Source organism: Bufo bufo, chromosome 5 (assembly GCF_905171765.1).
Source record: "Bufo bufo chromosome 5, aBufBuf1.1, whole genome shotgun sequence".
Taxonomy (NCBI): domain Eukaryota; kingdom Metazoa; phylum Chordata; class Amphibia; order Anura; family Bufonidae; genus Bufo; species Bufo bufo.
In genome coordinates this window covers 451944308-451959048 of record NC_053393.1, presented here as the reverse complement: position 1 = coordinate 451959048, position 14741 = coordinate 451944308, and the positions used below count along the sequence as shown (strand labels likewise).

General features: G+C 42.0%; 1 protein-coding gene across 1 annotated transcript in view; it reads right to left on the bottom strand.

Annotated features, from left to right (window-relative positions):
* The window catches only part of LOC121002566 (general transcription factor II-I repeat domain-containing protein 2-like), a 142834-nt gene extending 131954 nt beyond the window's left edge, over positions 1-10880 (bottom strand). The window contains exon 1 of the mRNA XM_040434008.1: positions 10689-10880. Within this exon, the coding sequence (XP_040289942.1) occupies positions 10689-10880 (192 nt within the window). The remainder of the gene's footprint in view (positions 1-10688) is intronic.
* Between the last annotated feature and the right edge of the window lie 3861 nt (positions 10881-14741).

The window sequence follows — 14741 nt, the reverse complement described above, 5'->3', positions numbered from 1 at the left end:
ACACAATCAAATGACAATAAATATAGCACAAGGTAACGGGGGTTGGGACACCCCATGTGGCGGGACCATAAGCAGCCACCCTCACATATACCCGACTAACAAGGAAAAGGGGTCACAAACCCTGGGTATAGAGCCGCATGAATATGGGAAAGCTGTAAATTCGCCCAAAGTTATGTATAGACATACAGTGGGATGCGAAAGTTTGGGCATCCTTGTCAATCGTCATGATTTTCCTGTATAAATCGTTGGTTGTTACGATAAAAAAATGTCAGTTAAATATATCATATAGGAGACACACACAGTGATATTTGAAAAGTGAAATGAAGTTTATTGGATTTACAGAAAGTGTGCTATAATTGTTTAAACAAAATTAGGCAGGTGCATAAATTTGGGCACCACAAAAAAGAAATGAAATCAATATTTAGTAGATCCTCCTTTTGCAGAAATTACAGCCTCTAAACGCTTCCTGTAGGTTCCAATGAGAGTCTGGATTCTGGTTGAAGGTATTTTGGACCATTTCTCTTTACAAAACATCTTTAGTTCATTCAGGGTTGATGGCTTCCGAGCATGGACAGCTCTCTTTAAGTCACACCACAGATTTTCAATTATATTCAGGTCTGGGGACTGAGATGGCCATTCCAGAACGTTGTACTTGTTCCTCTGCATAAATGCCTTAGTGGATTTTGAGCAGTGTTTAGGGTCGTTGTCTTGTTGAAAGATCCAGCCCCGGCGCAGCTTCAGCTTTGTCACTGATTCCTGGACATTGGTCTCCAGAATCTGCTGATACTGAGTGGAATCCATGCATCCCTCAACTTTGACAAGATTCCCAATCCCTGCACTGGCCACACAGCCCCACAGCATGATGGAACCACCACCATATTTTACTGTAGGTAGCAGGTGTTTTTCTTGGAATGCTGTGTTCTTTTTCCTCCATGCATAACGCCCCTTGTTATGGCCAAATAACTCCATTTTAGTTTCATCAGTCCACAGCACCTTATTCCAAAATGAAGCTGGCTTGTCCAAATGTGCTTTATCCCACCTCAAGCGGCACTTTTTGTGCTGTGGGCGGAGAAAAGGCTTCCTCTGCATCACTCTCGCTAACAGCATCTCCTTGTGTAAAGTGCGCCGAATGGTTGAACAATGCACAGTGACTTCATCTGCAGCAAGATGATGTTGTAGGTCTTTGGTGCTGGTCTGTGGGTTGACTCTGACTGTTCTCACCATTCGTCGCTTCTGTCTATCCGAGATTTTTCTTGGTCTGCCACTTCGAGCCTTAACTTGAACTGAGCCTGTGGTCTTCCATTTCCTCAATATGTTCCTAACTGTGGAAGCAGACAGCTGAAATCTCTGAGACAGCTTTCTGTATCCTTCCCCTAAACCATGATGGTGAACAATCTTTGTCTTCAGGTCATTTGAAAGTTGATTTGAGACCCCCATGTTGCTACTCTTCAGAGAAAATTAAAAGAGGAGGGAAACTTACAATTGACCCCCTTAAATACTCTCTCTCATTGGATTCACCTGTGTATGTAGGTCAGGGGTCACTGAGCTTACCAAGCCAATTTGAGTTCCAATAATTAGTTCTAAAGGTTTTGGAATCAATAAAATGACAACAGTGCCCACATTTATGCACCTGCCTAATTTGGTTTAAACAATTATAGCACACTTTCTGTAAATCCAATAAACTTCATTTCACTTCTCAAATATCACTGTGTGTGTCTCCTATATGATATATTTAACTGACATTTTTTATCGTAACAACCAACGATTTATACAGGAAAATCATGACGATTGACCAGGTTGCCCAAACTTTCGCATCCCACTGTATGTATGCTGCATACAAGTAAAGGGTAGATATGGTCACACACAGCAGACTTGCCCACCCTAGGTAACGTAAATGGCCACCTGGAGAATGCAAATGGCCAAATATATCACAAATGAGGGCAAGGCAAGTGTGCTATGTACAAGCAGTCACACTAAAATAACAAACTAACCAAGCATGAAGCAAAACATAAATTACCCATGGTATGCTGGAACCCAAAGTCAGTGACCAGAGCTGCACCTCGACGCGCGTTTCGCCGAGAAAGGCTTCGTCAGGAGGGATTTGCTAAACCCTGAGGGAAAGTGTCCCACTATATATTTTTTGCCTTTGGATCGGAGTTGCCATTGGGTCGCCACGCTGCTGTGACGGGGACCCGATGGCAGGGAAGGCAGCCCGATGCCTTCTTTAGGCATCGTGGCTGCCATCCCTCTTAGCCTGTGGGATCCAACCCAAAAAATTAACAATTTCAAGTAAAAAAAAAAAAAAGCGTCCTTTTCCCAAAATAAAGTTAAATTTTTTTGTAAAAAATAGGAAAAAAAAAAGTTTACATATTAGGTATCGCCGCGTTGGTATCGACCGTCTCTATAAATATATCACATGACCTAAACCCTCAGGTGAACACCATAAAAAAATAAAAATAAAAACTGTGCTAAAAAAAAAATTTTTGGCACATCACTAAAAGTGCAACACCAAGCGATCAAAATGGCGTATGCCCCCAAAATAGTACCAATCTAACCGACACCTCATCCCGCAAAAAATGAGCAACTACCTAAGACAATCGCCCCAAAAATAAAAAAAAACTATGGAGACACTAAAACATATTTTTTTTTTTTTTTGTTTCAAAAATGATATTAGGGTGGGTTCACACTAGTGTTAGGGATTCCGTTATGGCTTTCCGTTATAACAGGGTTATAATGGAACATAACGGAATCCACAGGATGGAATGCAAAACGGAAACCTTTAAGAGGCATTCCGTTTTGCTCCGTCCTAATAGAAGTCTATGGGAAAACATAACTGATCCGTTTTGGTCCAGTTATGCAAGACAGAAAACAAAGTCCTGTCGACAGGACTTTGTTTTCAGTCTTGCATAACTGGAACCAGACGGATCCGTTTTTATTCCCATAGACTTCTATTAGGAGGAGAGCAAATGGAATGCCTTTTAAAGGGCGTCTGTTTTGCATTCCGTCAAAATGCAAGTCTATGGGCAGCAAAACGGATCCGCCCTTTCGTCTTATGAATTCCGTTAGGTTCCGTTATAACCCTGCTATAACGGAAAGCCATAACGGAATTCCTAACGCTAGTGTGAACCCACCCTTATTGTATTAAATGTAAAGAAATAATAATAAGTAGACATATTAGGTATCGCCGCGTCCGTTACAACCTTCTCTATAAAAATACCATATGACTTTACCCCTCAGATGAACGCCGTGAAAAAGATAAAATAAAAACTGTGTCAAAAAAGCCTTTTTTTTTGTCACCTTACATCACAAAAAGTATAATACCAAGCAATCAAAAAGTCATATGCACCCCAAAATAGTACTAATCAAACCATCATCTCATCCTGCAAAAATGAGCCCCTACCTAAGACAATCACCCAAACAATTTAAAAAACTATGGCTCTCAGACTATGGAGACACTAAAACATGATTATTTTTTTTGTTTCAAAAATGATATTATTGTATAAACTTTAAATAAATAAAAAAAAGTATACATATTAGGTATTGCCACGTCCGTAATGACATAACCACTCAGGTGAACACTGTCAAAAAAAAATAATGGTGTCAAAAAAGCCATTTTTGGCACCTTACATCACGAAAAGTGAAATAGTAAGCGATCAAAAAGTCATATGCACCCCAAAATAGTGCCAATCAAACCGTAATCTCATCCCGCAAAAATTATATCCTACCTGAGACAATCTCCCCAAAAAATAAATATATGGCTCTAAGACTATGGAGACACTAAAATATGATTTTTTTTGTTTCAAAAATGATAATGTGTAAAACTTAAATAAATAAAAAAAAGTATACATATTAGGTATTGCCACGTCTGTAACAACCTGCTCTATAAAAATATCACATGATCTAACACCTCATGTAAACACCTTAAAAAAATAAAAATAATAACTGTCAAAAAAGCAATTTTTTTGTAACCTTACATCACAAAAAGTGTAATACCAACCGATCAAAAATCAAACCGTCATCTCATACCGAAAAAAATTAGCCCCTACATAAGAGAGTCGCCCAAAAAATAAAAAAAATTATGGCTTTTCAGAATATGGGGACACTAAAATTTTTTTTTTTAAAAATGCTTTATTATGTACAACTGAAACAAACATATTTGGTATTGTCGCGTCCATAACAACCTGCTCTATAAAAATACCACATGATCTAACCTGTCAGATGAACATTGTAAATAACAAAAAATAAAAACGGTGCCAAAACAGCTATTTTTTGTTACCTTGCCTCACAAAAAGTGTAATACAGAGCAACCAAAAATCATATGTACCCTAAAATAGTAGCAATAAAAATGCCACCTTATCCCGTAGTTTCCAAAATGGGGTCTTTTTTTTGAGTTTCTACTGTAGGGTGCATCAAGGGGGGTTTCAAATGGGACATGGTGTCAAAAAACCAGTCCAGCAAAATCTGCCTTCCAAAAACTACATGGCGTTCCTTTCCTTCTGCGTCCTGCCGTGTGCCCATACAGCAGTTTAAGACCACATATGGGGTGTTTCTGCAAAATACTGAATCAGTGCAATAAATATTAAGTTTTGTTTGGCTGTTAACCCTTGATTTGTTACTGGAAAAAATGGATTCAAATGGAAAATCTGCCAAAAAAGTTCAACTCTGACATTTCATCTCCATTTTCCATAAATTCTTGTGGAACACCTAAAGAGTTAACAAAGCTTGTAAAATGAGTTTTGAATACCTTGAGGGTGTGGTTTCTAAAATGGGGTCACTTTTGGGTGGTTTCTATCATGTAAGCCTCACAAAGTGACATCAGAACTGAACTGATCCTTAAAAAGTGGGTGTCTTGGAAATTCTCTGAAAAATTTCAAGATTTGTTTCTAAACTTCTAAGCCTTCTAACGTCCCCAAAAAATAAAATGGCATTCACAAAATGATCCAAACATGAAGTAGACATATGGGGAATATAAAGTAATAACTATTTTTGGAGTTGTTACTATCTATTATAAAAGTAGAGAAATAGAAATTTGGAAATTTGCCCATTTTTCCAAATTTTTGGTAAATTTAATATTTTTTTTATAAATAAAAAATATTTTGACTCCGTTTTACCACTGTCATGAAATACAATACGTGACGATAAAACAATTTCAGAATGGCCTGGATAAGTAAAAGCGTTTTAAAGTTATTACCACATAAATTGACATGTTTAAGGTGGGATTTAACCTCCTCCCGACCGCCTAACGCAGGGATGCATCCTGCGGGCGGTCGGTTTGTTCCTCCTAGACGCATAGGCGCGTCATCTCGCGAGACGCGAGATTTCCTGTGAACGTGCGCACACAGGAGCGCGCGTTCACAGGATCGGAAGGTAAACGAGCTGATCTACAGCCTGCCAGCGGCGATCATTCGCTGGCAGGCTGTAGATGTGATTTTTTTTAACCCCTGAAAGGTATATCAGACGCTGTTTTGTTAACAGCGTCTGATATACCTGCTACGTGGTCCTCTGGTGGTCCCTTTTGCTTGGATCGACCACCAGAGGACACAGGCAGCTCTGTAAGTACCACCAATCACCACACTACACTACACCCCCCCGTCACTTATTAACCCCTTATTAACCCCTGATCACCCCATATAGACTCCCTGATCACCCCCCTGTCATTGATCACCCCCCTGTAAGGTTCCATTCAGACGTCCGTATGTGTTTTACAATTGCGGACAAGAATAGGACATGTTCTATAGGCACTACAAAAAACGCAGTGTTCGCCCGATCAGGCCTGATCTTGTGCGCACACTTGCGTTCAGTCCGCCCCACCGCAGTGACAGAATATTTTTTTTTCTGATCACTGCAAAAACACCGTAAAATCGCTGCGGCGCTATAAAGATCACTTTTGAGGGGCATGGCGAGTTCATAGAAGATTTTTTATTTTTTTTTGGCACAAGTTAGCGGAAATTGATATTTTTTTTGTTTTTTTCTTACAAAGTCTCATATTCCACTAACTTGTGACAAAAAATAAAATCTCACATGAACTCACCATACCCCTCACGGAATCCAAATGCGTAAAAAATTTTCGACATTTATATTCCAGACTTCTCACGCTTTAGGGCCCCTAAAATGCCAGGGCAGTATAAATACCCCACATGTGACCCCATTTTTGAAAGAAGACACACCAAGGTATTTCGTGAGGGGCATGGCGAGTTCATGTCAAATTTTATTTTTTGTCACAAGTTAGTGGAATATGAGACTTTGTAAGAGAAAAAATAAATAAATAATTTTCCGCTAACTTGTGCCAAAATAAAAATATTCTAGGAACTCGCCATGCCCCTCACGAAATACCTTGGGGTGTCTTCTTTCCAAAATGGGGTCACTTGTGGGATATTTATACTGCCCTGGTATTTTAGGGGCCCTAAAACGTAAGAAGTAGTTTGGAATCCAAATGCTTAAAAAATGCCCTGTGAAATCCTAAAAGTACTCATTGGAATTTGGGCCCCTTTGCGAACCTAGGCTGCAAAAAAGTGTCACACATGTGGTATCACCGTACTCAGAAGAAGTAGGGCAATGTGTTTTGGGGTGTATTTTTACATATACCCATGCTGGGTGAGAGAAATATCTCTGTAAATGACAACTTTTTTAATTTTTTTTATACAAAGTTGTCAATTTACAGAGATATTTATCTCACCCAGCATGGGTATATGTAAAAATACACCCCAAAACAAATTGCCCTACTTCTCCTGAGTACGGCGATACACTTTTTTGCAGCCTAGGTGCGTAAAGGGGCCGAAAGTCCAACGAGTACCTGTAGGCTTTACAGGGTTGCTCACAATTTAGCCCCGCCCAAAATGCCAGAACAGTAAACACACCCCACAAATGACCCCATTTTGGAAAGTAGACACCCCAAGGTATTCGCTGAGGGGCATATTGAGTCCATGAAAGATTGAACTTTTTGTCACAAGTTAGCGGAAAGGGAGACTCTGTGAGAAAAAATAAAATAAATCAATTTCCGCTAACTTGTGCCAAAAAAAAAAACTTCTATGAACTCGCCATGCCCCTCACGGAATACCTTGGGGTGTCTTCTTTCAAAAATGGGGTCACATGTGGGGTATTTATACTGCCCTGGCATTTTAGGGGCCCTAAAGCATGAGAAGAAGTCTGGAATCCAAATGCCTAAAAATGCCCTCCTAAAAGGTACTCATTGGAATTTGGGCCCCTTTGCGCACCTGGGCTGCAAAAAAGTGTCACACATGTGGTATCGCCGTACTCAGGAGAAGTAGGGCAATGTGTTTTGGGGTTTATTTTTACATATACCCATGCTGGGTGAGAGAAAGATCTCTGTAAAATGACAACTTTGTATAAAAAAATGAGAAAAGTTGTCTTTTACAGAGATATTTATCTCACCCAGCATGGGTATATGTAAAAATAGAGAAAATATGGGGTTCAGCGGCACTCCTTGTTGAAGGTTGGGAGGTGCTCAGTGGTAGGGGTACGTGCAAATATTATCAAAAGACCACGGCACTCTGTAAATATTTTTAGTTGCTTATTTTATTTCATATCTTTTGTATATATATTTTTATTTTGTATATCCATCCAAAAGTAATAGCCACTGGCCAACGTTTCGGTCTAATGTTAGACCTTGTTCACGGCCTATTATATAAATAAGTACATAATTACATTTATATATATATACTGATCAGGCACAAAGTTAATTACATGCATATCGTGATAACAAAATAGACAATGTTTAAAGAGATATAACATTGATAAGGGGAGAACAAGACGTCTATCATCGATGAGAATACATAATGGGAATACAAAACGAACCGGACCCATCCATATTGTACATAGACGGATATTGTACTTATAGCATGTAAATGAAAATAGAAATCAAACAATAACAGTAGCAAAATGACAAGCACAAATCGTCAAAAATGACAAAATGGAAAAATGAAATGAAATGAAAATGGCAAAATGACTGTAGTAACCGCTAGAGTAATGAGACCACAGAATAGTGGTAGCCAGGCAGAGGTACCAGCGTAAGGATGAGATATCTGTGGAAGCCAAATGGTATAATATTAGGTAGATGGTAGTATATAAAGTCATTCAATAGGTGTGCTAGAATGGCATAGCAGTAGCCATAATAGAATGGAGAGGGGCAGAGTTAAGGAAAATAGTGGCATTAGAATGGTAAAAATAGGAGATGTTCAGAGTGGTCCATTGGGCATAACTAATAGTTTAGTTGTTGGTAAGATATCAAGATTATTGTATAAGGACACTCTCTAAGTATAAATACCTTAGTAAGCATAACAGGCATAACAAGCGTGGCATAGTTAATATAATAGCTGCTCACTTGGTCGCAATCGCTGTACATACCTTAGTTCTGTGGCGTAGGGAGAATCGTGGATGGCGTGGGGATGCTGGGCGCCTGTGCAATTTAAAAGGACCGCGGGGATGACGAGGCGCGGCGCGACTGGCGCCGAAATGGTGACGTAATGAATAGGCGCATGCGTAGTGTGGGTAGTCAATGTCGGGAGCGCGGTCAATAGCGCGCGCATACGCAGAGGTACTCTAGTGTCTAAGAAGGGCACTGTCAACTAGTAATTATGTATGGGAGAGCCAGAAAATAGTAGAAATGGCACTGAGAAGCTTGTAAGGAGTACCAGAATAAGATAATAGACCTCAGACATATATATCTCTTAAGGGGAAAAAATAGTATCTATACTATGTTAGTAATTAATCAGGTAACATCGATATACAGGGTAATGCATTAGTCCCTATAGGGATTAGTAAGATAATATGTCTCTACATTTCTAAATATATATTTTTTTCTATCCATATTTCTATCAATATATTATAATAGCAGTATCTTATACTATATTATATCACTAATGGTATACTACTACCTGGCTGATAGTGGTCATTTCACCTGTGGAGAATAACGAGGGGGGGGGGGAGGGAGAGTTAATATTTGGAAATCCATAATTATCACCTATTGTAAAAATTGGTACAAATAGCTTAATGGGTTAATAAGATGAGAACATTATGAGTCAATAATAAAGCGACAAAATGAAATGAAAAAGTGTAAAGGATCAAGAGATACAGAAATCAAAGTCTCTATTTAATCCACGAGGTGTCAAAGTATTAAGTTCATAGATCCAGTAAGCCTCACGTTGTTTTAACCGTGCTATCCTGTTGCCTCCACGTCTTGCCGATGCTACTTCTTCTAAAATTTGAAACTTTAATTGGTTAATCTGATGGTTTGCTGAAATGAAATGATGTGGAACCGGTAATTCCGTTTTGTGGCAGCGAATGTCCGATTTGTGCTTGGAAATGCGATCCCGTACACATTGGGTAGTTTCTCCCACATATGCAAGGCCACATGGACAACGGATCAGATATACGACATATGAAGAGGAGCATGTATAGAAGCCTTTTGGGTGGTATATTTTGCCTGAGTGGGGGTGAATAATCCTGTTACCTCTAATGACATTGTTACATTGGGTGCAGTTGAGACATGGGTAGGTGCCTGTTTTTGAAGGTGCTAGTGTGGTTTGTTTTATGGAAGGTCTTAACGGTCCAATATCAGCCTTGACTAATCGATCTCCTTAATTTTGTGGTCTTTTATAACACATGCGGACCGGTGACTGAAATTCAGGAATATCTGGATAAGAATCTTTCAAGATCGACCAGTGTTTTTTTATTACTGTTTGAATTTTAGGCATGATAGGGTGGTATGTCACTACTAGCGGGAGACGGGGTGATGATGGAGTAGTATTAGGAGGGGAGCTTTGGCGTACGGGAAGAGTCTGTTCTCGTTTCAGTAAAGGAAGTGGATATCCTCTATCCTGAAATTTTTTAGATATTTCTTGTAGTCTTTGTTTCTGGAGTGTGGGGTCTTTGACAATTCGAGCTACCCTTTGGAACTGTGAACGGGGTAAGGATTGTTTGGTGGTGGGATAATGTAGGAGAGTGTTCCGGTCAGTGGGTTTGCAATACAAATCGGTCGTCAGTGCTCCTGTGGGGGTCTTGATGACAACTGTATCTAAGAAACTAATAGATTGCGGGTCCGTATGAGCAGTGAATTGTAGATTAGAGTCAATGCTGTTGATGTATAGTAGAAATGCATTGAATGTGTGTTGGTCACCTTGCCATATACAGAATATATCATCGATATATCTGTACCATGTTAATGCATGAGTCTGGAATAGGGCATTGGAATAAATCCAGTCTTCCTCAAATTGAGCCATAAAGGCATTAGCGTAGGGAGGCGCCACGTGCGCACCCATGGTGGTCCCTTTCCTCTGTATATAGAAGTTATCACCAAACATAAAGAAATTGTGTTGGAGCACAAATTCTAATAGGCGTATACAGAACGTCTGTGCTATTGGGAGGAGTTCAGAAGTGCTAAGTAATATTGTGACTGCTTTGATACCTTTGACATGTGAAATAGAGGTATACAAGCTATTGACATCTAATGTCACTAGCAGACTGTCTGAGGGTAGGTCCTGTAGGTCAGAAATGAGGGATAGGAATTGTGAAGTGTCAAGTAAGAAGGAGCGTGTTCGTTTAATAAGCGGAGTTAGTATTTTTTCAAGAAATTTTGATAGTGGTGAGAGTACAGAGTCAGTGGAGGCTACAATAGGCCTGCCTGGTGGGTGGGTGAGGTTTTTGTGAATTTTAGGTAGAATGTAAAATACCGGAAGGATGGGATTGTTGTTAAGAAGAAAGGTATATGTGGATTTATCAATGGTGTTGAGTTTAAGCTGATGGTCTAGAAATATGGTGATATCCTTAGTAAGTTGGAAAGTGGGATTGTGTTGGACCTGCTCATAGGTAGTGGTGTCGGATAGTTGTCTCTGTATTTCCTGAATGTAAAATGAGGTATCCATTATGACTATCGCTCCCCCTTTGTCAGCTGGTTTGATGGTAATTGTTCTATCTGCCTGTAGTGTGTTCAAGGCCATATGTTCCTCACTTCGTAGGTTAGATGGAACATGAAGTTCCCCATTTTTCAGGGCATTAGTATTAACTTTGATATCACGATTAGTGTTGAGCGAACAGTTCGAGCATAGTTCGGGTCCGTACCGAATTTTGGGGTGTTCGTGACACGGACCCGAACCCGAACTTTTTCGTAAAAGTTCGGGTTCGTCGTTCGGCATGTATTTTGGCGCATTTTGAAAGGCTGCAAAGCAGCCAATCAACATGCATCATACTACTTGCCCTAAGATGCCATCGCAGCCATGCCTACTATTGGCAAGGCTGTGATTGGCCAAGTGCAGCATGTGACTCAGCCTCTTATAAGCTTGTGCGCACGTCGGGACGTGCTCACTCCCGATGTGAATAGAACAGGGATAGACGCAGCTGATGCTAGGGCGAGAATAGGCAGGGATAATTGAATAACTGGAAGCAAATTTCTCTCCTCCACCTGTGATTCATCTGAACAACTGCAGCTGAGCTGCTTTTTTGATAGGGATTGGCTATTTTTAGAGTGGCCAGAGTGATTTTTCCATCCACATGTACCTGGGCTGACTACCGGCCGCCATTTTGCGACTTGTAGTGCTGCAGCAGAAGCTGCCACAGTGTGCATTCCAAAGCTCCAAACAAGTCAGACATCTACACCTGGGATTCAGACCAATAGCGATTTAGCAGCACAGTCCAAGGCTATTTTTTTTAACGGTTGTGCAGACCATTTTGTGGCACATGTTACTGGGCTGATAGGCGGCGGCCATCTTGGGACTAGTGCTGCAGCACAATCTCTCCCAACGTCCATTAATCACTTGTAATAGTGGTCTGTGCCATAGAAATCCTACATCAGGGACTTGGGTGTGCTTGTGTCACCCCTACTAATACCAGTCCACCTGTAATCCATACAGTGAAAAGCCATAAAGTATTCCAGTGAGGGAATTTTTTTTATTTAAAAAAGGCCAAGTTAGTTTATCTGGCGTTCAATATACTAGATACAGTTAGGCCTGCGTTTCATACATCTGGAATTAGCAAACTAATGTGCTGGGGTTGGGAAAACATATATGTACCCATACTAGAATCTGTCAAAGAAAGCGGTACTCACATATAACAGTCATTCCATCTGTAATCCATACAGTCAAAAGACTGAAAGTATTCCAGTGAGGGGATTTTTTTTATTTAAAAAAGGCCAAGTTAGTTTATCTGGCGTTCAATATACTAGATACAGTTAGGCCTGCGTTTCATACATCTGGAATTAGCAAACTAATGTGCTGGGGTTGGGAAAACATATATGTACCCATACTAGAATCTGTCAAAGAAAGCGGTACTCACATATAACAGTCATTCCATCTGTAATCCATACAGTCAAAAGACTGAAAGTATTCCAGTGAGGGGATTTTTTTTATTTAAAAAAGGCCAAGTTAGTTTATCTGGCGTTCAATATACTAGATACAGTTAGGCCTGCGTTTCATACATCTGGAATTAGCAAACTAATGTGCTGGGGTTGGGAAAACATATATGTATCCATACTAGAATCTGTCAAAGAAAGTGGTACTCACATATAACAGTCATTCCATCTGTAATCCATACAGTCAAAAGACTGAAAGTATTCCAGTGAGGGAATTTTTTTTATTTAAAAAAGGCCAAGTTAGTTTATCTGGCGTTCAATATACTAGATACAGTTAGGCCTGCGTTTCATACATCTGGAATTAGCAAACTAATGTGCTGGGGTTGGGAAAACATATATGTACCCATACTAGAATCTGTCAAAGAAAGCGGTACTCACATATAACAGTCATTCCATCTGTAATCCATACAGTCAAAAGACTGAAAGTATTCCAGTAAGGGGATTTTGCTTATAAAAAATAATATATTTCATTGTGGTGCGAGTTGAATCGCAACAATGAAGAAAAATACTATTAAGGGACGAGGACGCGGTCGTGGTGGTGTCCGTGGAGCCTCTGTTGCTGGTAGAGGACGTGGCCGTTCGGCCCCAGGCGCACACAGTAGGGAACGAACTCCCTCAACTAGCCGGCAGAATGTACCGCAATATCTCGTGGGGCCCAATGCCGCTCTTAGGATGGCAAGGCCTGAGCAGGTACAGGCATTAATCGATTGGGTGGCCGACAGTGCTTCCAGCACGTTCACCACATGGTCTTCCACCCAGTCTTCTGCGGAAAGCGCACAGGTGGCACCTGAAAACCAAGCCCATCAGTCTGTCACATCACCCCCAAGCATATCAGGGAAACGGTCTGAGCCACAAGTTATGCAGCAGTCTCTTCTTCTGTTTGAAGACTCTGCTTCCAGGGTTTCCCAGGGGCGTCCACCTAGCCCTTCCCCAGTGGAGGAAGACATACCATGCACTGACGCACAACCACTTATGTCTCCAGATGAAGAGGACATGGGAATACCACCACAGCAGAGTCACCGACTCTCTGATGATGACGAAACACAGGTGCCCACTGCCGCGTCTTTTTGCAGTGTGCAGACTGAACAGGAGGAGGTCAGGGAGGGAGACTGGGTGGAAGACGATGCAGAGGACGATGAGGTCTTAGACCCCACATGGACTGAAGGTCGTGGCGATGACTTTCACAGTTCAGAGGAAGAGGTAGTGGTGAGACCGAGACAACAGCGAAGCCAAAGAGGGAGCAGGGGGCCAAAGCAGACGAGCCGCCGCCCCCAGAGTTCGCCTGCTACTGGACATCGCCAACAGGGACCCAGCCCCACAAAGGCAGCTTCAAAGAGTTCCCTGGCATGGCACTTCTTTAAACAATGTCCTACCGACAAGACCCGAGTGACTTGCACGCTCTGCCATCAGAGCCTGAGGCGAGGCATTAACGTTCTGAACCTCAGCACAACCTGCATGACCAGGCATCTACATGCAAAGCATGAACTGCAGTGGGGTACACACCTTAAAAACCAGGCACTCGCTGAGGCTCCCCCTGCTCCCTCTACCGCTGCTGCCTCGGCTTCCGCCTCGAGAGGAATGTTGCCACCTGCCGAGCAGCAAACAGAGGATGTGCCACCGACACCACCACCACCACCGCCACCGTCAACTAGCGTCTCCACTATATCACACAGCAGCGTTCAGCTCTCAATATCTCAAACCTTAGAGAGGAAGCGCAAATTCCCCCCGAGTCACCCTCGAGCCCTTGGCCTGAACGCCAGCATTTCTAAACTGCTGGCCTTTCAAATGCTGTCATTCCGGCTGGTGGACACAGACAGCTTCAAACAGCTGATGGCCATGGCTGTCCCGCAGTATGTGGTTCCCAGGCGCCACTACTTCTCCAAGACAGCCGTGCCTTCCCTGCACATGCAAGTGTCCGATAAAATCAAGTGTGCACTGCGCAACGCCATTTGTGGCAAGGTCCACCTAACCACAGATACGTGGACCAGTAAGCACGGCCAGGGACGCTATATCTCACTAACTGCACACTGGATGAATGTAGTGGCGGCTGGGCCCCCGGCGGACAGTTCCTTGGCGCACGTCCTTCCGCCCCCTAGGATCGCAGGGCATCATTCTCTGCCTCCTGTAGCCTCCTCCTCCTACTCGGCTTCCTCCTCCACTGCTTCCACCAGCTCATCCGGTCAGCCACACACCTTCACCACCAACTTCAGCACAGCCCGGGGTAAACGTCAGCAGGCCATTCTGAAACTCATATGTTTGGGGGACAGGCCCCACAGCGCAAAGGAGTTGTGGCGGGGTATTGAACAACAGACCGACGAGTGGTTTCTGCCGGTGGGCCTCAAGCCAGGCCTGGTGGTATGCGATAATGGGCGAAATCTCG